The sequence below is a fragment of the Balaenoptera borealis genome, assembly GCF_965194805.1.
Source record: "Balaenoptera borealis genome assembly, chromosome: 5".
NCBI lineage: Eukaryota > Metazoa > Chordata > Mammalia > Artiodactyla > Balaenopteridae > Balaenoptera > Balaenoptera borealis.
Genome location: NC_138862.1, coordinates 59,243,101 through 59,267,803, shown reverse-complemented (window position 1 = coordinate 59,267,803; position 24,703 = coordinate 59,243,101). Strand labels below are relative to the sequence as shown.

Below are 24,703 nucleotides of genomic sequence, written 5' to 3'. Positions count from 1 at the left end.
TATCTGGATGACCATGGAGTGTCACTTCTTAAATATTTTGAATTTCACCCCTGAATGGACATAAATCAGGCCTTTACGCATTGCATACTTGTAAGGTCTAGTTTTTCTTTAGTGGTTAAGTTATAACCACTAAAGGGTATGTTGAGATACATACATCCTTCACCTCACTGTCTTTAGTCTACATATCTAAGGACTCAGCTGTGTCTGCTCTGTGTCTTAGTGCACAGAGAGCATTAGAGTGTGAACAGGAGATTTTTCTCTTCATGAAGCTCTCTCTGTTCAGTCTCATGCTTTCTCACTTTCATACCTTTTCTAAGGCCATCTCCTTTTGCCATCCCATCAAGAAGGTCATAGACAAGATCAGAAGAAAGATGCATAAACACATATTTACTCATAATAGAGTGATGCATGTCACACAAAATAGCATGGGACATTTGGTAGGAGAAACATCAAGTGGATGTGGGTTGCTGGAGTGTGTGTGGCGGGGACTGTCAAGTTTGCATAAAGAGGCAGGGGCAAAATGCCATTTGATGAAGTCTGGACATTTTCCTGCAGGCACTGAAGAATCTCTAAAGGATTTTAGGCAAAAAATTCTTGCAGTTGGATTTTTGTCTTAAGAATGTAAACTGTGGGACTTCCCTGGTGGTGCAGTGGTTGGGAATCTGCCTGTCAATGCAAGGGACACGGATTTGAGCCCTGGTCCGGGAAGATCCCACATGCCACAGAGCAACTAAGCCCATGCACCATACTATTGAGCCTGCACTCTAGAGCCCGCGAGCCACAACTACTGAGCCCACGCACCTCAACTACTGAAGCCTGCGTGCCTAGAGCCTGTGCTCTGCAACAAGAGAAGCCACTGCAATGAGAAGCCTGGGTGCCACAACAAAAGAGTAGCCCCCGCTCGCCGCAACTAGAGAAAGCCCACGCACAACAATGAAGACCCATAGCAGCCAAAAATAAATAAAAATAAAAAATAATCTTAAAAAAAAAAAAGAATGTAAACTGTGACAGTGACGTGGAGAATGAATTGGGGTGTGGGGAGGGGAACAAGGCCAAGTTTGGAATGTAGAAGACTAGTTGGTAAGCTGTGACAATAATCCTCATGAAGTAGAATGAGACCCAAATTAAGGCAGTGGCATGAAAACAAATTTGAATGATATTTTGGATGCTGAATTAACTTAACTTGGTGGCTGATGGAGTGGGGTAAGAGACAAAGATGGCACCCAGGTTCTGGTCCATGTGATTAGGTAGATAATGGTATTTTATACTGTGATAATGGGAGGAGGACCAGATCTGCCTTGGAGTGGGGTTTGGGACAGGAGGAGATTCAACTTCCTCCTTGAAGCATTCCTTGATTACCCAGACAGAAGGGCTCTCTCCCTCTTGGAGATTTGAAAACTCTGAGAGATTGTATCTTGTTCAATCTTTAAAAAAGAAAAAAATCTTATGGGAAAATTGAAGACCCAAGTGAGCCTCTTTCTGCATCCCCTTTGCACTAGAAACTGTCCCATAACTAAATAGTCATGAAAAGTGGGATGTCCATCCCCCTGGGTGTGGGCAATAAGGGGGAATATTGTCTGTACAGAGTTTTAAAACAAATAAAAGTTGGTCTACTTTTAATGATCACCATGTACCAGCAATTCTGAAAACTATCAGTGATAAAATGTTCCCCCAGCCCCAAATATTTTGGTCTAAGTTCTAAATAATTACCATGGTTACTCCTAAGTTTTAATAATATGTATGTAAGTTTCAAATTAGCACATTTTCAGTACTTCCCCTTTAAGAAACATTGCATCTACATGAAAGTTAACTCAGAGAACTTCAAATTCAGCTATATGTGTTCACTTCAAGAGCAAATTCATAATGTTCAGAATCACATGAGCTTGCTCTAGGCATAGTTTGTGTCTCCAACCCCTGTGGTACTACATATTTCTACAGTTAAACAGTAGATTTTAAATAAACAGTAATACCACGGTGATTAGAGAGACAAAGAAACAGAATGTGTGTTGTTTCATTTCTTTCATTCCATGCAACCATTTTGAATATTTATTTGTTTAAACTTTAAAACAGTGAAACAGAATACAAACTGTGAGATACAATTGTTTTTCTTATGCATGAACTAAAGTTTATATCTGAAATGTTTTATTGATTAATATCTTTATAATTGTATCTTTATAATTTATAATCTTTAAAGTGTTGTTTTAAAATTAAAGAAGGAATCAAGAAAATAAAACTTTACAGTAGTGGTACACTTTAGTAATGGTCTAAATTATGTCTTTTATAGAATTTCAGTTTTAATAAAATTTGCTTATTAATTACTGGAAAATTACTTACATAAACTACAATATCAGGCTGTAACTGAAGGATCCAAGTTCACACTGTTTAGATAGATATAAAATTATTAAATAAATAGCTGTGCATTTTTCCTTTTTTCTATTCTATTATTATTTTTCAAACATTTTTTAACTTGCATCATTTTATTTTTTTCTTTTCTTTTATTTTTTTATAAATTTATTTATTTTTGGCTGTGTTAGATCTTCATTGCTGTGTGCAGGCTTTCTCTAGTTGCGGCGAGCAGGGGCTACTCTTTGTTGTGGTGTGCAGGCTTCTCATTGTGGTGGCTTCTTTTGTTGCAGAGCACAGGCTCTAGGCGTGCGAGCTTCAGTAGTTGTGGCACGAGGGCTCACTAGTTGTGGCTCGTGGGCTCTAGAGCACAGGCTCAGTAGTTGTGGCACATGGACTTCGTTGCTCCATGACATGTGGGATCTTCCCGGACCAGGGCTCGAACCCATGTCCCCTGAATTGGCAGGCGAATTCTTAACCACTGCGCCACCAGGGAAGTCCAACTTGCACCATTTTATATATGAAGTTTAATGAAAAAAATAGTCACTATGTTTCTTTCCTGGCCATTTTATTATTTGTTTAATTTCATGATTGTTTCTGAATTTTTTTTCCATATAGAAAAAAGGGTTGTTAAAAATCATGCACTCTGGGCATCAACTATGCTAGGTACACCCTAGTCATGGAATATACGTTCTGTAATAATGCAGCAGTGGTTTTCATGAGAATTTTTATTTTATTTATTTATTTAATTTTTAAAAAAAATTTTGGCTGCATTGGGTCTTCATTGTTGTGCACAGGATTCTCTAGTTGCAGCGAGCGGGGGCTACTCTTCCCTGTGGTGTGCAAGCTTCTCACTGTGGTGGCTTCTCTTGTTGCAGAGCACGGGCTCTAGGCGTGCAGGCTTCACTAGTTGTGGCTCACAGGCTTAGTTGCTCTGCAGCATGTGGGATCTTCCTGGACCAGGGATCGAACCCGTGTCCCCTTGCATTGGCAGGCAGATTCTTAACCACTGTGCCACCAGGGGAACCTGAGAATTTTTTAAAGGAAAGGCTTCCTAAACGTATAGTACCTAAAAAGGGATACTTTATCATGTGAGAGCCTGAAGATGGTAGAGGTTTCATCATTCACTGCATGCATTTATTTTAATTATTTTTAGCATTGAAAATTCCCCACCATTAGATATAAATGTCTGAGAAAACAGCAGGAACAACAAAACTAATGTTGACAGATAAATCCCAGCCAAAAGCAACTGTGATCTTCATTCCTTTTCAGATGTTTCTTTGACAAGACAAACCCCTTGGGGACAGCTTTGGATAAACTGAGTGTCATAAGATGATTATACATAATTTGGGACAAGCAACAAAAGTGTCAACATGCTTGTCAGATGGAAAATTAGAATTCTATCATTTACCTCAGTGCATCATTCCTGTACTACAAGCATCAGTTTTAGTTTCGCGGAGGTAGGCAGTGTTAATGTCTTCTTTGTACAAAGAGGGAGCACTCTTGATGACTTTTAATGCCTGTTCACAAGCCTCTATCCATTCTTTCCTCCACTCGAGAAAAATTCCTATGCTAGTCAATGTGACAGCCAATGATCTTCATCCTGGTGATAAGAACATACAAGAACCACAGTGATGATTCCATTATCCCATTGCAAGTCAGTGATGTGGTCAGGATTAACAGCTAGCTCTTCTCCCCTCCTAACCCACTTTGTACACTCCTCCCAAGCATGTAGATGTGGAATCCTTGAACTAGCCGGGTTGTTCAACAGTGCTATTAGCATTGGGTGACAGCCCAGTGGCTAAATGGAAAGGTAACATATTGTAATAGAGAGACTTAGAAGTGGTTTTATAGCATCAGTTATACGCTGAGGGAGGTGAAGTTGTATATGTGTCTGTGTGTAGGAAAGGATGGTGGGTAAGACTTGTCCTGTTTTTGTAGTCCAGTCCTTTCACCTTATTTTTTAAAAATTGAAGGCTGGTGAGGCTGGGTGACTATCTCAACATCACACAATCTGTTAGCATTTGAACAACCATGTTCAATTGAAAATTCTCATTTTTAGCTATTTATATGAACTTTATAAATATCCCAAAAGAATCAGGCTCTGTATTTCCTCATGGTGGATAAGCAAAGTTTAAACTTCTCCCCGCTAATGCTTATTCCATTTATTCTGAAATGACTAGTGGTCTGCCTATCAGTATTTTCAGAAAGCCACAATCCAAGTGTATAGCAATTCCCTGAATCTGCCATGAGATTCCTGGACAGTCTGCGTTTGTCCTTCAATTTCCCCAGACTTAAGATACCCCCCACCCTGTTCCATTCACTGCTCACTCACTAAGGTTCAGATCAAATACAAACTTTCCATTCAGCCTTGCCCCCATAGTCCCAGTCGAAGTTAATCCTCGGCACACCCAAGCAAGGTCTGCACCTTCTTATAGTGTTATTTCATTCTTCCATCTGTCAAGCTCTCTATTTCCCATTAGAATGCAACCCCCTTCAAGGGAGGTACCTTGTCTTATTTATTCCTATACTGCCTAATAACTAACATACCAGGTCCCGCTGAGCCTTCCTTTCAGCTCAGTTAAATTTGGAGAAAAAAGAGTGGTAGATAGTAAATTTATTACAGAAAAGTGGTCTTGTTAGTTAAGCTTGCCTCACCAATTAAATGGTAAGCTCTTCGAGGTCAAAAAGGTCTTTGCCTATAACTCTCTTTTTTTTTCACAATGCTGGCGCAGAGTTATAGGCTCCATAAACTGTGATTGACTTATCCAGAAAATGAAAACAGAAGTTAGAAGGCTGAGGTAGCTTATTAACTTTAGGGAGAGGAATGGACTTCTGGAAACAAGGGTTTCACTTGACCTTTCTTCCTCTGGCCTCCTTGTTTTTTTGTTGTAATTCTAACCACATCCAGGTGTTATATTTTTAAACACTTCCTTTTGATAAATTATCTTACTCTTTCTCTTCAATTTTTTGATAACCTCATAACTTGACTTTGAGTTTGCTTAATTTTTTTCTTGATTTTTGGAAACTGTTAGGAAGTATTAAAGTGAACTTGTCTGAGGTCTCAGAGCAGTTGTAAATATCTAAATATTCAGGGTTTTCTAAAAGTTCTCTGCAGATCTCTTGTCTCAATCTGATTCTTGAAAACTCAATCAGTTTACAATTATTCTGAGTAGTGGCTGATGAAATATGAGCATAAATTATAGTGAGAGGTTTACTGAGTGATAGGAAATAGCTAAAAATGAGAATATTTACTCTGGCCAGGGTGTAGAAATAAAGTGAAACATTCTGCTAGGTAAAGCGGTATGTGGAATGCAAGACCAAAAGTTGTACCCCAGTTCAACATCTGAATAGCCCTTAACCCTCTGTCTTTAAAAAAGAGTTTTGGCTATAATCTCAGTTATGCTATGTTATTATAATCTATGATAGTATGAATCTATTAAAATCTAATAATTTACAATTATTGAAGGAAATTAATGAAGAGGATGGATTGGATATATGGCTGAGGGAGTGTTCAAAACAGGGAAAGACAGAGCCAAGAAAGAACTATAAGGATGTAGGAAAAGGAACTCAGAGAGAAAACACTCTTAAGACTTTACTAGAAATAATAAAAAGATATAAATAACTACACAGTGCTTAACTAAAAGGAATCTTGGCCTCTCTTAGTTATTTTGTTTCACCACCTTACAGGGTCAGGCCCATAGTAGAATATTCCATGATTTATATACACTCCTGATGTAACTGATACAAAAAGGTTAAGTGGTTGTCATGAATTGGTGTGATTTCTCATGCTCCTTTTATACATGAGTCTCAAAAGCCACAGTACACTCCAGCAATTGTCAGAGAATGAATATTTTCACATAAATGTACATTCTAGATAATTGAAGTTTGCCCCTTTGGAGGTCAAAACATTTTTTGAAGTAACCATTTCTGATGAAATTCTTTGTAAAACAGATTGAACACTTCTTTGTTTCTGAAAATGGATACTATTAAACATAATTTAAAGTTTTATTGTTGATTCAACCTTATCATCATGAAAAGAGTAATTAGTCTGTATTATATAACATAATTATGCCCTGGGTTAAATAGGAAATGATAATGGAATTGTAAGAATTGTGTATAAAAATGAGATAAATTTTGGATCTTGCAATATTTATTTTGTTTGCTTGGAGAAAAATTTCTTTTTCATTTATCTTGGTTATCAGTTATACTTCAGATGCTGAGGTTACCAGGTATAAACTTTCATGGTAAGTTAAGGGTAATAGAACTTATTCAATAATATAGAGAATTAAATTTTTTTTCTTAGCTTCAGATTTTATATGCAATCGACAATTGCAAACAGAAGGCTCAGAGAAGACAGTAGAAAAATCTGTTTCCAGGAAAATTCACTCTCCCCACCAAAACAAAGGAAAGCATATTTCCTGTAGGCCAGAAGGCAGAACTTCCAAAAAGGTGGATAACTTCTCTTCTTCCCACTTGAGAAAGCATAAAAAATTCAGGTTATCTCAGAATATCCTCTCTTCAGAAAGTTTTCTTGAGTTGCATGTCTCCTACATAGAAAAAGTCATGGAAAAATTGCAAGGCATCATTAAAGCCTTTGAAAAACAAGTAAAAAAAAATCCTAATGCCAACTATCATAGGGAAATAGTTGTCTACAAAAATTCCTCTCTCCTATTTATTGAAATATACCAGAGCTAGTAACAGAAAATGTGATTTTGCTCAAGAAACAACAGCAAAGTAATGGATAATGAATTATAGACTAATGGACTCTAGTATGAGTTTAAATCTTGATTCTCTTAATTATTAGCATATAACTTTAGGCAAGTTCTTTATTACCTCAGTTTCCATATCCATAAAACAGGGTTCATAATAATATATTATTTTTGTTGTGAGGATTAAATGATTAATATATGTAATGTGTTTTGAACAGCCCCTGGAATATAATAAGTAAGTGACAAGAAGTTACTATTATTTGCTACTATTGGAGTAGCTATATGATAATAAAATAAAATAAATTAAAGTAAAATCTAATTTTATAATAAAAATGGTAAAATTTTGGAAATTGAGGAAATTATTGAACAATTGAAGAAATTATTTAAATTTTTTCAACAAATATTTATTATGTATCTACTATATGTCACTAGCAGACACTCTGCTAGTAAGGATTAATATACTGTAAAATGTTATCTGGGAAAATTATAGAATCATGCTTGAGAAATCTTTGACAGAAGTTGTTGAAGTGGCAAATATCTGATCCTTCCAGAAGAGAATTGTTTTTAATTTTGTTTTTATCTTCCAGGGGATGAATCATGTGACATACAATTTTAAGAGATATTCCATATATGTTGTGTCATCAGGAGACCCATTTGAACTGGAATGCCCTGTGAAATATTGTTCTAATAGACCTACTGTGACCTGGTGCAAGGCCAAAGGAAACACTGTTTACATCTTGGGGACAGACTTCAGGGCTTCATGGGTTGGGAAGAAAGGAAGAGTATTTCAGGTTTTATTCTGCATTTTAATCAAGTGCTTGCTAGTGACAATGGGTCATACCGCTGTTCTGTGAACTCTTCGCCTGGACTCATTGAAAGCCACTCAGTTACCATTAATGTGACAGGTGAGTTCTAGACATCAAGACTATCTAATGCTTTTCTCATCTGTTTCAAGAAAAGGAGGACTCAGATTCTCAAGTGATTATGTTAGACATTGAACTCATGTAAGACATCAAAAGGCTGCCACATCTCACAGTTTGTGGTGTGTGGTCACATGCATGTGTTTGTGTTTTGGAGTGAGGCAGAAAAGAGTAGAGAAAAATATAATAAAAGTTATTGTTCTTGCCTTTAGGGGGTATAAAATTTATTTGATAAGCCCAAAATTTGACCACTGAAATATGGAAAAAATTACAAAGTGAATACCAATAGTAGTAGACAGCTTTTTATTTTTTGTCCTTTGAATTTTTTCTTTCATTTATCAGTCCTTGACTTTTATTGATAATAAATCCTTGAATTTATGTTTGTGTTGCTCAATTATACTCTTGTTAATAGTTCACAGTTTGCATAGAGGGCAAACAGCACACAAGTAACCTGACTCCTTGATGAGTTTTGAGAATATTCTTAGCTTTAGCTGCCTCCCCAGTCCCTCCTCAGAGGCCCTTAATAGGCTCAAACAACAGAGCAAGGACAGGTTGAGTTATGTTGGGCAAAACTATGCTGAACAAAACATGGAAAACAAATAGAGAAAAGTAGAGGAGAGTAAAAAATAGTTGGTTTATGAAAATCCCACAGCTAATAGCATACTCAGTGGTGAAAAATTGAAAGTTTTCCCCCTAAGGACAGGAATAAGACAAAGATGTCTGCTTTTGCCACTTCTATTCAACATTGAACTGGAGGTTCTAGCCTGAGCAGTTAGGCAAGAAAAAGAAATAAAAGGCATCTAGCTTGGAAAGGAAGAAGTGAAACTATCTCTGTTCACAGATGAAATTATTTTAAATATAAAAAATCCTCAAAAACCCACACAAACTACTAGATCCAATAAATGAATTCAACAAAGTTGTATGATCAACACAAAAATCAGTGGTATGCTGTATACTAGCAATGAACAACCTGAAAAGGAAATTAAGAAAACAATTTCACTTGTAATAGTATCAAGAATAAAATACTTAGCAATAAATTTAACCTAGGAGGCACAAGACTTGTACTCTGAACAAAATATGGCTGAAAGAAATTAAAGAAGACATAAATAAATGGGAAAATATCCCATTATTATGGATTCTAAGATTTAATATTGTTAAGATTGTAATATTCCCCAAATGATCTACAGATTCAATACAATACCCATAAAAATCAAAACTATATATAATACATATATAATATGTATATAATATATATATTGCATAAATGAAAAAGCTGATCCTAAAATTCATTTAGAATTACAATAAACCCTAAATAGCCAAAAAAAAAAAAAACCCCAAAAAACCTTGAAAAAGAAGAACAAAATCGGAGAACTCCTGTTTCTCTATTTCAAAGCTTACTACAAAACTACAGTAACTAAGAGTGTGGGACTCATGTAAAAATGGATATATACATCTGTGGTGGCCCCCAAGCTGTAAGCTTATTCAGCTTTCTGCTTTCCGGAGAACTGCTTGTCTCTTTCTTGGTATGCACTCCTGACGCTGCGGTATTGAGCGTAAAAAAGGAAAATGGCTTGCGGCCAGTTTCGTTCCAGGTGCCTGCTCTGGATCTAAGAGCCCCTGGTTGTTCCCCAGAAGAAGGACGTGCTGCCCTGAGGGGGAAGTCTGTATCTCCAAAGAGTGGCCCATAAGGCATGCTGACGCATAGATAGTGGCGCATAGATAGTGGCGACAGAATTATGTGGAAATACAAGGTTTACTGATTTATTGTCTAATATTCGTTCCGTACTAAACCTATATATACATTCATGCTCTTTGAATAAACTTGCCTTGCAGCCATCAGTTGTCTTGGCCCTTCTGACCCCATACTGGTGCTTTTCAGTTCCTTACCCCTCACCGCCAGGAACTTCTAGCTTTCTGCAGCCGGTCTGCGGCATACATCAATGGAAGAGAACTAAGAGTCCAGAATAAATCCATACATATTTGGTAAATTGATTTTTAACAAGAGTGCCAAGACCATTCAATGGGAAAAGTATACTTTCTTCAATAAATGATGCTGGGACAATTGGATATCCACATGCAAAAGAATGAATTTGGAGCTCTACCTCACACAATATACAAAAAACAAGTTAAAATAGATCAGATATTTAAATATAAAAACTAAAATAAAATCTCTGTTTATATAAAACTATAATGCTATGTTTCCTTAGAAGAATACATAGAAGTAAATCTTCATGATCTTGGATTTGTTAATAGTTTTTTGGTACAATTTCAAAAACATAAGCAACAAAAGAATAAATAGATGAATTGTACTTCATAAAAATTAAAAACTTTTGTGCATCAAAAGACACTATCGAGTCAATTGCATTATTATGAACTTTCATCAAATCTTTAACTGCGGTCATTTTTAAGTCTTTTGTCATTTACGGACAGTTCTGGGTGTACTCTGATGCTTTTGCAAAAATGTTCCTGTAAAAGGGTTTCATCGTCAAGGAATTCATGGAAAAGACTCTGACAAGTACAGGTTTCTGGTAACTGACTATACTGCTGAACTGAATGAAGAAGCATTTTCAGAACTCTAATGGAAAACTGATGAATTCATAAAAGTGCTAACAAAAGATCAAGATGAAAAAAAATTAATTACATGGGACTGAGTGAACTGATGAGGATGATTATAATTTTTGTGACTTTCTGTTTGAATAAAAAAAAAATCCCACAAGGACTCAGAGGCAAAAAATATACAAATCAATTTTCACTGCAAAGTAAAGGAGCTGTTACAGTGGAGGATTGCTGGACTGAATGTCAATATTATGACATAGTATGAGTGTGTTTCATGTTTAGTAATTGCAATCATTGTTGCTTTTGTTGTGGTCATACATTTACAATGCCTGGTGTCAGTTTATTTATCTCTTTTAAAAATAAAATACAGTGTGTGGGGGGGGGAAGAAAAAAGATGCCCCCCCCCAAAAAAAAGACACTATCAAGAGAGTGAAGAGATAACTCACAGAATGTAAAAAATATTTGTAAATCATATATCTGAGGAGAGAGCTTCAAGATGGCGGAAGAGTAAGACGTGGAGATCAACTTCCTCCCCACAAATACATCAGAAATATATCTACATGTGGAACAACTCCTACAGAACACCTACTGCATGCTGGCAGAAGACCTCAGACCTCCCAAAAGGCAAGAAACTCCCCACATACCTGGGTAGGGCAAAAGAAAAAAGAAAAAACAGAGACAAAAGAATAGGGATGGGACCTGCACCAGTGGGAGGGAGCTGTGAAGGAGGAAAGGTTTCCACACACTAGGAAGGCCCTTCGTGGGCGGAGACTGCGGGTGGCAGAGGGGGGAAGCTTTGGAGCCACGGAGGAGAGCGCAGCCACAGGGGTGCAGAGGGCAAAGAGGAGAGATTCCCGCACAGAGGCTCGGCGCCGAGCAGCACTCACCAGCCCGAGAGGCTTGTCTGCTCCCCTGCTGGGACGGGCGTGGCTGTGAGCTGGGGCTCCGGCTTCGGTGCTAGCTGGGAGGGAGTCCGGGAAAAAGTCTGCAGCTGCCGAAAAAGTAAGAGGCTTTTTCTTGCCTCTTTGTTTCCTGGTGCGCGAGGAGAGGGGATTAAGAGCTCAGCTTAAAGGAGTTCCAGAGACGGGCGTGAGCCGCGGCTATCAGCGCGGACCCCAGAGACGGGCATGAGACGCTAAGGCTGCTGCTGCCGCCACCAAGAAGCCTGTGTGCGAGCACAGGTCACTCTCCACACCGCCCCTCCCGGGAGCCTGTGCAGCCCGCCACTGCCAGGGTCCCGTGATCCAGGGACAACTTCCCCAGGAGAACGCACGGCGCGCCTCAGGCTGCTGCAACGTCACGCCGGCCTCTGCCGCTACAGGCTCGCCCCGCACCCGTACCCCTCCCTCCCCCCGGCCTGAGTGAGCCAGAGCCCCCCAAGCAGCTGCTCCTTTAACCCCGTCCTGTCTGAGCAAAGAACAGACGCCCTCAGGCAACCTACACGCAGAGGCGGGTCCAAATCCAAAGCTGAACCCCGGGAGCTGTGCGAACAAAGCGAAAGGGAAATTTCTCCCAGCAGCCTCAGGAGCAGCGGATTAAAGCTCCACAAACAACTTGATGTACCTGCATCTGTTGAATACCTGAATAGACAACGAATCATCCCAAATTGAGGAGGTGGACTTTGGGAGCAAAGATATATATATATTTTTCCCTTTTTCTCCTTTTGTGATTGTGTATGTGTATGCTTCTGTGTGTGATTTTGTCTGTATAGCTTTGCTTTGTCCTAGGGTTCTGTCTGTCCGTTTTGTTTGTTTGTTTGTTTTGTTTTCTTATTACTTAAAAAATTTTTTTCTTAATAATTATTTTTATTTTAATAACTTTATTTTACTTTATTTTATTTTATCTTCATCTTTCTTTCTTTCCTTCTTTTCCTCCCTTTTATTCTGAGCCATGTGGAGGACAGGCTCTTGGTGCTCCAGCCAGGCGTCAGGGCTGTGCCTCTGAGGTGGGAGAGCCAACTTCAGGACACTGGTCCACAAGAGACCTCCCAGCTCCACATAATATCAAACGGTGAAAATCTCCCAAAGATCTCCATCTCAACGCCAAGACCAAGCTCCACTAAACGACCAGCAAGCTACAGTGCTGGACACCCTATGCCAAACAACTAGCAAGACAGGAACACAACCACACCCATTAGCACAGAGGCTGCCTAAAATCATAACAAGGCCACAGACACCCCAAAACACAACACCAGACATGGACCTGCCCACCAAAAAGAGAAGATCCAGCCTCATCCACTAGAACACAGGTACTAGTCCCCTCCACCAGGAAGCCTACACAAACCACTGAACCAACCTCAGCCACTGGGGACAGACACTAAAAACAACGGGAACTACGAACCTGCAGCCTGCGAAAAGGAGACCCCAAACACAGTAAGTTAAGCAACATAGGAGAAAAACACACAGCAGATGAAGGAGCAAGGTAAAAACCCACCAGACCTAACAAATGGAGAGGAAATAGGCAACCTACCTGAAAAAGAATTCAGAATAATGATAGTAAAGATGATCCAAAGTCTTGGAAATAGAATAGAGAAAATACAAGAAACGTTTAATAAGGACCTAGAAGAACTAAAGAGCAAACAAACAATGATGAACAACATAATAAATGAAATTAAAAATTCTCTAGAAGGAATCAATAGGAGAATAACTGAGGCAGAAGAACAGATAAGTGACCTGGAAGATAAAATAGTGGAAATAGCTACTGCAGAGCAGAGTAAAGAAAAAAGAATGAAACGAACTGAGGACAGTCTCAGAGAACTCAGAGACAAAATTACATCACCAACATTAGAATTATAGGGGTCCCAGAAGAAGAAGAGAAAAAGAAAGGGACTGAGAAAATATTTGAAGAGATTATAATTGAAAACTTCCCTAATATGGGAAAGGAAATAGTTAATCAAGTCCAGGAAGCACAGAGAGTCCCATACGGGATAAATCCAAGGAGAAACATGCCAAGACACATATTAATCAAATTATCAAAAATTAATTACAAAGAACAAATATTAAAAGCAGCAAGGGAAAAACAACAAATAACACATAAGGGAATCCCCATAAGGTTAACAGCTGAACTTTCAGCAGAAACTCTGCAAGCCAGAAGGGAGTGGCAGACATATTTAAAGTGATGAAGGAGAAAAACCTACAACCAAGATTACGCTACCCAGCAAGGGTCTCGTTCAGATTTCACGGAGAAATTAAAACCTTTACAGACAAGCAAAAGCTAAGAGAATTCAGCACTACCAAACCAGCTTTACAACAAATGCTAAAGGAACTTCTCTAGGCAGGAAACACAAGAGAAGGAAAAGACCTACAATAATAAACCCAAAACAATTAAGAAAATGGTAATAGGAACATACATATCAATAATTACCTTAAATGTAAATGGATTAAATGCTCCAACCAAAAGACAAGGATTGGCTGAAAGGATACAAAAGACCCGTATATATGCTATCTACAACAGACCCACTTCAGACCTAGGAACACATACAGACTGAAAGTGAGGGGCTGGAGAAAGATATTCCATGCAGATGGAAATCAAAAGAAAGCTGGAGTAGCAATTCTCATATCAGGCAAAATAGACTTTAAAACAAAGACTATTACAAGAGACAGAAGGACACAACATAATGATCAAGGGATCAATCCAAGAAGAAGATATAACAATTGTAAATATTTAAGCACCCAACATAGGAGCACCTCAATACATAAGGCAAATACTAACAGCTATAAAAGGGGAAATCGACAGTAACACAATCATAGTAGGGGACTTTAACACCCCACTTTCACCAATGGACAGATCATCCAAAATGAAAATAAATAAGGAAACACAAGCTTTAAATGATACATTAAACAAGACGGACTTAATTGATATTTATAGGACATTCCATCCAAAAACAACAGAATACACATACTTCTCAAGTGCTCATGGAACATTCTCCAGGATAGATCATATCTTGGGTCACAAATCAAGCTTTGCTAAATTTAAGAAAATTGAAATCGTATCAAGTATCTTTTCCAACCACAATGCTATGAGACTAGATATCAATTACAGGAAAAAATCTGTAAGAAATGCAAACACATGGAAGCCAAACAACACACTACTTAATAACCAAGAGATCACTGAAGACATCAAAGAGGAAATCAAAAAATACCTAGAAACAAATGACAATGAAAACATGATGAGCCAAAACCTATGGGATGCAGCAAAAGCAGTTCTAAGAGGGAAGTTTATAGCAATACAATCCTACCTCAAGAAACAAGAAACATCTCAAATAAACAACCTAACCTTACACCAAAAGCAATTAGAGAAAGAACAAAAAACCCCCAAAGTTAGCAGAAAGAGAGAAATCATAAAGATCAGATCAAGAATAAATGAAAAAGAAATGAAGGAAACGATAGCAAAGATCAATAAAACTAAAAGCTTGTTCTTTGAGAAGATAAACAAAATTGATAAACCATTAGCCAGGCTCATCAAGAAAAATAGGGAGCAGACTCAAATCAACAGAGTTAGAAATGAAAAGGGAGAAGTAACAACTAACACTGCAGAAATACAAAGGATCATGAGAGATTACTACAAGCAACTGTATGCCAATAAAATGGACAACCTGGAAGAAATGGACAAATTCTTAGACAAGCACAACCTTCCAAGACTGAACCAGGAAGAAATAGAAAATACGAACAGACGAATCACAAGCACTGAAATTGAAACTGTGATTAAAAATCTTCCAACAAATGAAAGCCCAGGGCCAGATGGCTTCACAGGCGAATTCTATCAAACATTTAGAGAAGAGCTAACACCTATCCTTCTCAAACTCTTCCAAAATATAGCAGAGGGAGGAACACTGCCAAACTCATTCTAGGAGGCCACCATCACCCTGATACCAAAACCAGACAAAGATATCACAAAGAAAGAAAACTACAGGCCAATATCACTGATGAACATAGATGCAAAAATCCTCAACAAAATACTAGCCAACAGAATCTAACAGCACATTAAAAGGATCATACACTATGATCAAGTGGGGTTTATCCCAGGAATGCAAGGATTCTTCAATATATGCAAATCAATCAACGTGATACACCATATTAACAAATTGAAGGAGAAAAACCATATGATCATCTCAATAGATGCAGAGAAAGCTTTTGACAAAATTCAACACCCATTTATGATAAAAACCCTCGAGAAAGTAGGCATAGAGGGAAGTTTCCTCAACATAATAAAGGCCATATATGACAAACCCACTGCCAACATTGTCCTCAATGGTGAAAAACTGAAACCATTTCCACTAAGATCAGGAACAAGACAAGGTTGCCCACTCTCACCACTATTATTCAACATAGTTTTGGAAGTTTTAGCCACAGCAATCAGAGAAGAAAAAGAAATAAAAGGAATCCAAATTGGAAAAGAAGAAATAAAGCTGTCAGTATTTGCAGATGACATGATATTATACATAGAGAATCCTAAACATGCTACCAGAAAACTACTAGAGCTAATCAATGAATTTGGTAAAGTAGCAGGATACAAAATTAGTGCACAGAAATCTCTTGCATTCCTATACACTAATGATGAAAAATCTGAAAGTGAAATTAAGAAAACACTCGCATTTACCATTGCAACCAAAAGAATAAAATATCTAGGAATAAACCTACCTAAGGAGACAAAAGACCTGTATGCAGAAAATTATAAGACACTGATGAAAGAAATTAAAGATGATGCAAATAGATGGAGAGATATACCATGTTCTTGGATTGGAAGAATAAACATTGTGAAAATAACTATACTAACCAAAGCAATCTACAGATTCAATGCAATCACTATCAAACTACCACTGGCATTTTCCACAGAACTAGAACAAAAAATTTCACAATTTGTATGGAAACAGAAAAGACCCCGAATAGTCAAAGCAATCTTGAGAAAGAAAAACGGAGCTGGAGGAATCAGACTCCCTGACTTCAGACTATACTACAAAGCTACAGTAATCAAGACAGTATGGTACTGGCACAGAAACAGAAATATAGATCAGTGGAACAGGATAGAATGCCCAGAGATAAACCCACGTACATATGGTCACTTTATCTTTGATAAAGGATGCAAGAATATACAGTGCAGAAAAGACAGCCTCTTCAATAAGTGGTGCTGGGAAAAATGGACAGCTACATGTAAAGGAATGAAATGAGAACACTCCCTAACTCCATACACAAAAATAAACTCTAAATGGATTAAAGACCTAAATGTAAGGCCAGACACCATCAAACTCTTAGAGGAAAATATAGTCAGAAGACTCTATGACATAAATCACAGCAAGATCCTTTTTGACCCACCTCCTAGAGAAATGGAAATAAAAACAAAAATAAACAAATGCGACCTAATGAAACTTAAAATCTTTTGCACAGCCAAGGAAATCATAAACAAGACAAAAAGACAACCCTCAGAATGGGAGAAAATATTTGCAAATGAAGCAACTGACAAAGGATTAATCTCCAAAATTTTCAAGTAGCTCATGCAGCTCAACATTAAAAAAACAAACAACCCAATCCACAAATGGGCAGAAGACCTAAATAGAGATTTCTGCAAAGAAGATATACAGATTGCCAACAGACACATGAAAGAATTCTCAACATCATTAATCATTAGAGAAATGCAAATCAAAACTACAATGTGATATCATCTCACACCGGTCAGAATGGCCATCATCAAAAAATCTAGAAACAATAAATGCTGGAGAGGGCGTGGAGAAAAGGGAACTCTCTTGCACTGTTGGTGGGAATGTAAATTGATACAGCCACTATGGAGAACAGTATGGACGTTCCTTAAAAAACTAAAAATAGAACTACCATACCACCCAGCCATCCCACTACTGGGCATATACCCTGAGAAAACCATAATTCAAAAAGAGTCATGTACCAAAATGTTCATTGCAGCTCTATTTATAATAGCCAGGACATGGAAGCAACCAAAGTGTCCATCAACAGATGTCCATCATCGGATGAATGGATAAAGTAGATGTTGCACATATATACAATGGAATATTACTCAGCCATAAAAAGGAATGAAACTGAGTTATTTGTAGTGAGGTGGATGGGCCTAGAGACTGTCATACAGAGTGAAGTAAGTCAGAAAGAGAAAAACAAATGCAGTATGCTAACACATATATATGGAATCTAAAAAAAAAAAAATGGTCATGAAGAACCTAGGGGCAAGATGGGAATAAAGATGCAGACCTACTAGAGAATAGACTTGAGGATACGGGGAGGGGGAAGGGTAAGCTGGGACAAAGTGAGAGAGTGGCATGGACGTATATACACTACCAAAAGTAAAATAGATAGGTAGTGGGAAGCAGCCACATAGCTCAGGGAGATCAGCTCCGTGCTTTGTGACCACCTAGAGGGATGGGATAGGGAGGGTGAGAGGGAGGGAGACGCAAGAGGGAAGAGACATGGGGATATATGTATATGTATAACTGATTCACTTTGTTATAAAGCAGAAACTAACACACCATTGTAAAGCAATTATACTCCAATAAAGATGTTAAAAAAATAAAATAAAATAAAATTCAGGGCAGGAAAGCTGCTGCACTTCTTACCAGAGTCAATTCTTGCCAAGACAGGTTCAAGTGTTTTGGATTGATGGAGCAAGAGGAAGGGAGGTGAGGGAATATAGAAAAATTCTATATATAGTATCATATCATCTGCAAACAGCGACAGTTTTACTTCTTTCCAATTTGATTCCTTTTATTTCTTTTTCTTGTCTGATTTCTGTGGCTAGGACTTCCAATACTATGTTGAATAAAAATTAAGAGAGTGGGTATCCTTGTCTTTTTCCTGACCTTAGAAGAAATGCTTTCAGCTTTTCACCATTGAATATGTTGTTAGCTGTGGACTTCTTATATGTGGCCTTTATGATGCTGAGGTACGTTCCCTCCATACCTACTTTGTACCTACTTTATAGAGCATTTCTATTAGAAATGGATGTTGAATTTTGTCAAAAGCTTTTTCTGAATCTGTTGAGATGATCACATGGTTTTTATTCTTCAGTTTGTTAATGTGGTATATCATGCTGACTGATTTGCAGATATTGAACCATCCTTGCATCCATGGGAAAAATCCCACTTGATCATGGTGTATGATTCTTTTAATGTATTGTTGGATTTGGTTTGCTAATATATTTGTGAAGATTTTTCCATCTATGTTTATCATTGATATTGGCTGTAATTTTCCCTTTTTTTCTGTTATCTTTGTCTGTTTTTGTAACAGGATCATACACCATGATTTTTGCATCTATGTTCATTAGGAATATTGCCCTAAGATATTCTTTTCTTGTAGTATTCTTGTCTGGTTTTGATATCAGGATATTACTGGCCTTGTAAAACGAGTCCAGAAGCTTACCTTCTTCTGCAATGTTTTGGAATAGTTTGGGAAGGATAAGTGTTAACTCAAGTCAGAGATGAAATTGGGATCTACAATCTGTCTCCCTTGGGGAGAAGGGGGCCTAACTTCAGAGGGAAGGGAGGCAGTATTCCATCCTAAACCCAATGCCTCTAGGGAATGACTGGAACAAAGAGTGTGAAGGATGAAGTAGTGAGGGGGAAGTCTAAGAGCAGTGTAGGAGACATGAAGGGCCTTTTAAGTTCTCTCTGAAGATTTCTACTCTTCTAATTTTCTACTCTCCCACCTTCTTATCACCCCCTTTCTTATCACATTGATGATTAATGCTCCTGAGCCTATTAGGAATTCATCAGGACTTTGCTTTGATCTTCTACTCTTGTCTGTCAACAGCCTTCCACTCTGTGATTGGTTCCCTCCTGGAGCTTCATGATCATCTCAGACGTTCACTATCTTCCTTCTAAAATTCCAATTAGTTTTATGAACTCCTTGTCTTTAAAGTTTTCCCACTTTTGGTTCATTTCAGCCAAAAATCTTCCTAATATACTTAATTTGCCTAATAAACTTATTTCATAAAGCCACTCTTTTATTGAGTCCCGTGAAGAACATTCCCAGTGCTTACACTATTGGACTCACACCAATCTGCCTCCACCTATCAAAATTCTACCTCTTCTGTCAAGCCCAGCTCATTTCCTAATTCTTTATGAAGCCTTTTATGTTTACACTAGAGGAAGTGATTTCTATTTTCTAGTAATTTTATGCCATTTAAGGTTTTTGCCTCTCATTTATCACAGATTTCTTTGTACTGTAGATATGTGGGGAAATGTGTTTTATTTCATGAAGGGTTATGATATACTGGCAAGGAGGAACTGTGTCATATTTCTTTGGATCATCCTTGCCTCCTTCACAATAGTCAAATGAATTACTTAGAAATCGTCTTTGAATTGGGTGTGGATTTTCCTTTCGTGGAGTGATGAAAACAAACATAACGGGAAGAGTGTCAAAGAAAAATTATTTTCTTTATGTACCAGGGAGTACTCAATGAACTGAGTATGAGGTGAGGAGAAAAATATACTCTGAGGACTTCCCTGGTGGCACAGTGGTTAAGAATCCACCTGCCAATGCAGGGGACATGGGTTCGAGCCGTGGACCGGGAAGATCCCACATGCCACAGAGCAACTAAGCCCGTGTGCCACAACTACTGAGCCTGTGCTCTAGAGCCCGCAAGCCACAACTACTGAGCCCATGAGCCACAACTACTGAAGCCTGCATGCCTAGAGCCTGTGTTCTGCAACAAGAGAAGCCACCGCAATGAGAAGCCCGCGCACTGCAATGAAGAGTAGCCCCTGCTTGCCATAAATAGAGAAAGCCCACGCACAACCATGAAGACCCAATGCAACCAAAATTAAATAAATAAATAAATTTATTCATTAAAAAAAATATATACTCTGAAATTATATTTCAGAACCAAGCTTTTAGTAAATAAATTTTGCAGGTATGATAGAAAATCTTTCATTTTTTCCCCTTGAAATATCTTTCTTAGGAGGTACTGGGAATTTTCCTGTTTTTATATCTGACTCTGCTTTGCTTTTTATATTCAAGTTAAGAATTGGTCCATGTGTAAACATGGTTGTGACAGAGTGGGGGTTTGGATGCTGTTGGGGAAGCAATTATCTCTGAGAAGGAAGAAAAGCACTTTGCAGAGCAAAGTCCCGGAGGGAAAGTCAATAGAACAGCCACTGAAACACACACTGGCCTGCAACTCTGTCCTCCCCAATCTTCCTTTGGTCAATTCCTGATTAGGCGCTTCACAAAGCCATCTTAGCAGCAAAGTGGGGGTGTATGAGTGAGCAGGGTGAGAAGCACAATCTTTATTTATTTATTTATTTTTTTACTTTTAAGAAAAATTTATTTTATTCATGTATAGTTGTGTTAGTTTCAGGTATACAGCAAGGTGATTCAGTTATACCTATATATACATTATTTTTTTCATATTCTTTTCCATTATGGTATATCACAAGATATTGAATATAGTTCCCTGTGCTATACAGTAAGACCTTGTTGTTTATCCATTCTTTTTTTTTTTGAATTTTATTTTATTTATTTTTTTATACAGCAGGTTCTTATTAGTCATCAATTTTATACACATCAGTGTATACATGTCAATCCCAATCGTCCAATTCGTCACACCCCCACCCCCACCCCCCACCGCTTTCCCCCCTTGGTGTCCATACGTTTGTTCTCTACACCTGTGTCTCAATTTCTGCCCTGCAAACAGGTTCATCTGTACAATTTTTCTACGTTCCACATATATGCATTAATATACAATATTTGTTTTTCTCTTTCTGACTTACTTCACTCTGTATGACAGTCTCTAGATCCATCCATGTCTCAACAAGTGACCCAATTTCGTTCTTTTTTATGGCTGAGTAATATTCCATTGCATATATGTACCACATCTTCTTTATCCATTTGTCTGTCAATGGGCATTTAGGTTGCTTCCATGACCTGGCTACTGTAAATAGTGCTGCAATGAACATTGGGGTGTATGTGTCTTTTTGAATTATGGTTTTCTCTGGGTATATGCCCAGTAGTGGGATTGCTGGGTCATATGGTAATTCTATTTTTAGTTTTATAAGGAACCTCCAAACTGTTCTCCATAGTGGCTGTATCAATTTACATTCCCACCAACAATGCAAGAGGGTTCCCTTTTCTCCACACTCTCTCCAGCATTTGTTGTTTGTAGATTTTCTGATGATGTCCATTCTAACTGGTGTGAGGTGATACCTCATTGTAGTTTTGATTTGCATCTCTCTAATAATTAATGATGTTGAGCAGCTTTTCATGGAGAAGCACAATCTTTATTTCACAAATAGTTCCCACCATGTCATCAAAAGTCTTTCCTTGTGGCCTTCTCTACTCACTTGGGACACCTGATGAATGTTCGTCTTGTTATTCAAGTGCCAAAGGGTGTCATATAGGCTGAATTGTGTCCTTATACTTAAGGAGTGGGAAAGAGGGAGTCAAAGCAGAGAGAGGAAGATTGTGTTGTATTTATACAGTCTTTGAGATTCAAAATAAACCCAGGGGTTTACTTTGTGTCCATGATCTTGAGGTGATGATCTACAAATTTTGCAAACTGCCTTTGAGCTGGATTATTGGATTATCTGTTAGTATGTAAATGCAGGAGTCTTCTCAGAGACTAGCTCTGATTTTGGACACACCTGAGTATAACCCTCATTGTTTTCACAATCAATTTCAATTCTTTATCTTGTCTTTCTATCTCAAAATGGACTCAAAATAATTCAGAACACCCTCTTATAAGTAAGTATCAAACTTGCCAAATAAAATTAAGGAAACTAGATTGTTAAGTGGTTGGAAAGTATTACAAGTTGCATCTTCTTAATTGAGTGGATTTGTCTGTATTAGGTTATCTGTTGTCGGAATCTTAGTCCCTATTCCTATCCATTCCCCTCCCCCAGACAGCCGAGTTTGTCACTCTTGGTAATGATTTGGCTGCTTGCCCAACCTAAACAATAGCTGCCGCATGAACAACACAGCATTTGTTACCGCTCAATTACCAAACCATTTCATGCCCAGATCCAGTAGCCCGTGACCACATTTACCCCAAAACCAAGTATATGGGGAAGGAATATGTATCTATGTTAATATATCTAGAAATAAAGCTTTCCTACATAAAAAATATTAACACAAGTACAAAATCGAAAGATATGCGATGAATTCTGATATTTTCTATTTTGTTATGTTTCATTTTTTGAAGTTATTTTTTATCTGTTAAATTGTTCCACGACCCACTAGTAAGTTGCAACCTATCGTGAACAAAAAGGGCCTTAATACACATTAACACTGATCAATAGTAATGGGAACCAGCTGTATGCCCAGAGAAGCATATCTAGAGATACCAAAGGTATCTGAAGATAATAAAAGTATTTGGAGATATTAGGGTTATGAGACAACAAAAAGGCACTGTGTTAAATGAACTTCAATTTAGTTTCAGAAGCATGTTGGCTTGAGTCTCAACTGCCATTTACTAGCTATGAGACCTTGGGCAAGTCTTGGGACAATTGCTCTTCTCAAGGCAAGTGACTGGATAAAAAATATTCCTTACTTTTCTTAAGTGGTGAATATGAAAATTAAATAAGACAATGTAATGAAAGGGTGTGGTAAAATGCTTTCCAAAAGTTGTTATGGATATTGTTTTCCAGGGGATTAACCCTAGCAGAATAAAAAACTTTTCAAAAGATAAATTATAACCTGGAGTCATTCACATATGCTCAGCAATAAAGCAAGAGGTGGGTGAGAGTACTGAGTCCTGGGGTTCTTGGGAGAAGCCTCTTGAAAGGGAAATAGAGGCATCAGCTGGAACTCCATTCAAGTTCTGACAATTCAGAGGGTGTTACCTAATGTATCTCATATTTCTTAACCATCTTTAGTACTGACTAACATTCCAGATACAAGGAATGCCTCAGGACCACCCTCCAAGGAAGAGATGGTGGACCAACAATGGACCCTTTATAGTTTGCTTCCTTTGGGGGCTTTACCTCTATTCATTACCTGTTTCCACCTATTGTGCTGCCTTAGACGGCACCGAGGTGAGTTCCATCTTCTCTCTGCTGCTCTGTGTCACACATTTGGGGTTCAGTTATGAGGGCTGATAGGTTTTTAGTTGGTTTCTGTTGGCTTTTTACACACTATTCTGCTATAAACTGTGGACAATGATTTCTTAGGGGACAACTCATCTTTCCACCAGAAAGCCAAGTGGATTAATTCAGGTCTCCTCTAGTCATGATGAGGCATGCTCAGCACAGCACAGTGCTGCAGTCAGGATTGTGGTGAGGAAGGCATATTGTTGGGACTTATTCATTTTACTTGTGTCAATCTTAGGAGGAACTCTTCTAACTTTTAAGGGTGTTGAAAGGGAGGTTGAAATAATTTCTCGGATCAGCATGTCTGATTTGAGTTAGTTTGTCTCATCCTGTGTTTTACAGCCACATCACATCATGCCAGTCATCCACACCCCTGTCTAAATGAAGACCCAGTGTCCCCAGAGGAAATTCATATGTCTGTGCTTACTGTTGCCATCATAAGCATATGCTTGAACTGTATCCCCACCCAATAATAATGCATTTCAAAAATGTGGGTTTGGCTATGGTGGGAGAGGTGTGATATTTTGAAAACAATTCTGTTTTTGTAAGAATTCACTCAATGTCACTAGCAAACACTGAAAGACAGTAAGAGAGAGATGTATGGCGACTTCTGGTCTAGCTCGGGTCAAAACCAACTCAGTCCTCTCTCTCTTTCCTTTTTCCCCTCTGCCATCTCGTCTAATCCCTTTCCCCACAACAGCAGCAGCCACAGTGTAGCTATAGAGACTAAGCTGGACAGAGCAATCCTTATTTCTGCCATGAGAGAAAGCTTTGTCTGAGCAAAAGTGCTTCTGCTGTTCTGTGGTGAGGACTTCCAGAAACCAGAACCTTCTCAGGATAATGAGGGACTCCTCTGTAACTCCAAGTCCACATCTGCAACTCCAAGGCTCTTTCCATGGTCCCCCTCCAGTTTTTGCCACCTTTCTTCTGGCAGCTGGAGCTTCAGAAAAAAAGTCAGGGGTAAGTCTTTTGATTTACCCCACCTGAAGTGAACTAAGCAGTAGGAGATCCTGACTATGTAGGTGGCAGGACAGCAGTGTGTGTGGCATTAAGTATAGAATGTCCCCAGAACAATGATTCCCAGGCTTTTTAAAGTGATGTGCTAGGCCCTGCCCCTTCCTCTTGGATATGCC

At 38.2% G+C, this 24,703-nt stretch overlaps 1 protein-coding gene across 1 annotated transcript in view; it reads left to right on the top strand.

The window, feature by feature from the left end:
* Window positions 1-23,574, top strand: part of BTLA (B and T lymphocyte associated) — a 62,287-nt gene extending 38,713 nt beyond the window's left edge. The window contains 5 exon segments of the mRNA XM_082394816.1: window positions 7,643-7,664; window positions 7,666-7,778; window positions 7,781-7,960; window positions 22,192-22,227; window positions 23,376-23,574. Of these exon segments, the coding sequence (XP_082250942.1) occupies window positions 7,643-7,664; window positions 7,666-7,778; window positions 7,781-7,960; window positions 22,192-22,227; window positions 23,376-23,572 (548 nt within the window). The 3' untranslated portion in view covers window positions 23,573-23,574.
* The last annotated feature ends 1,129 nt before the right edge of the window (window positions 23,575-24,703 follow it).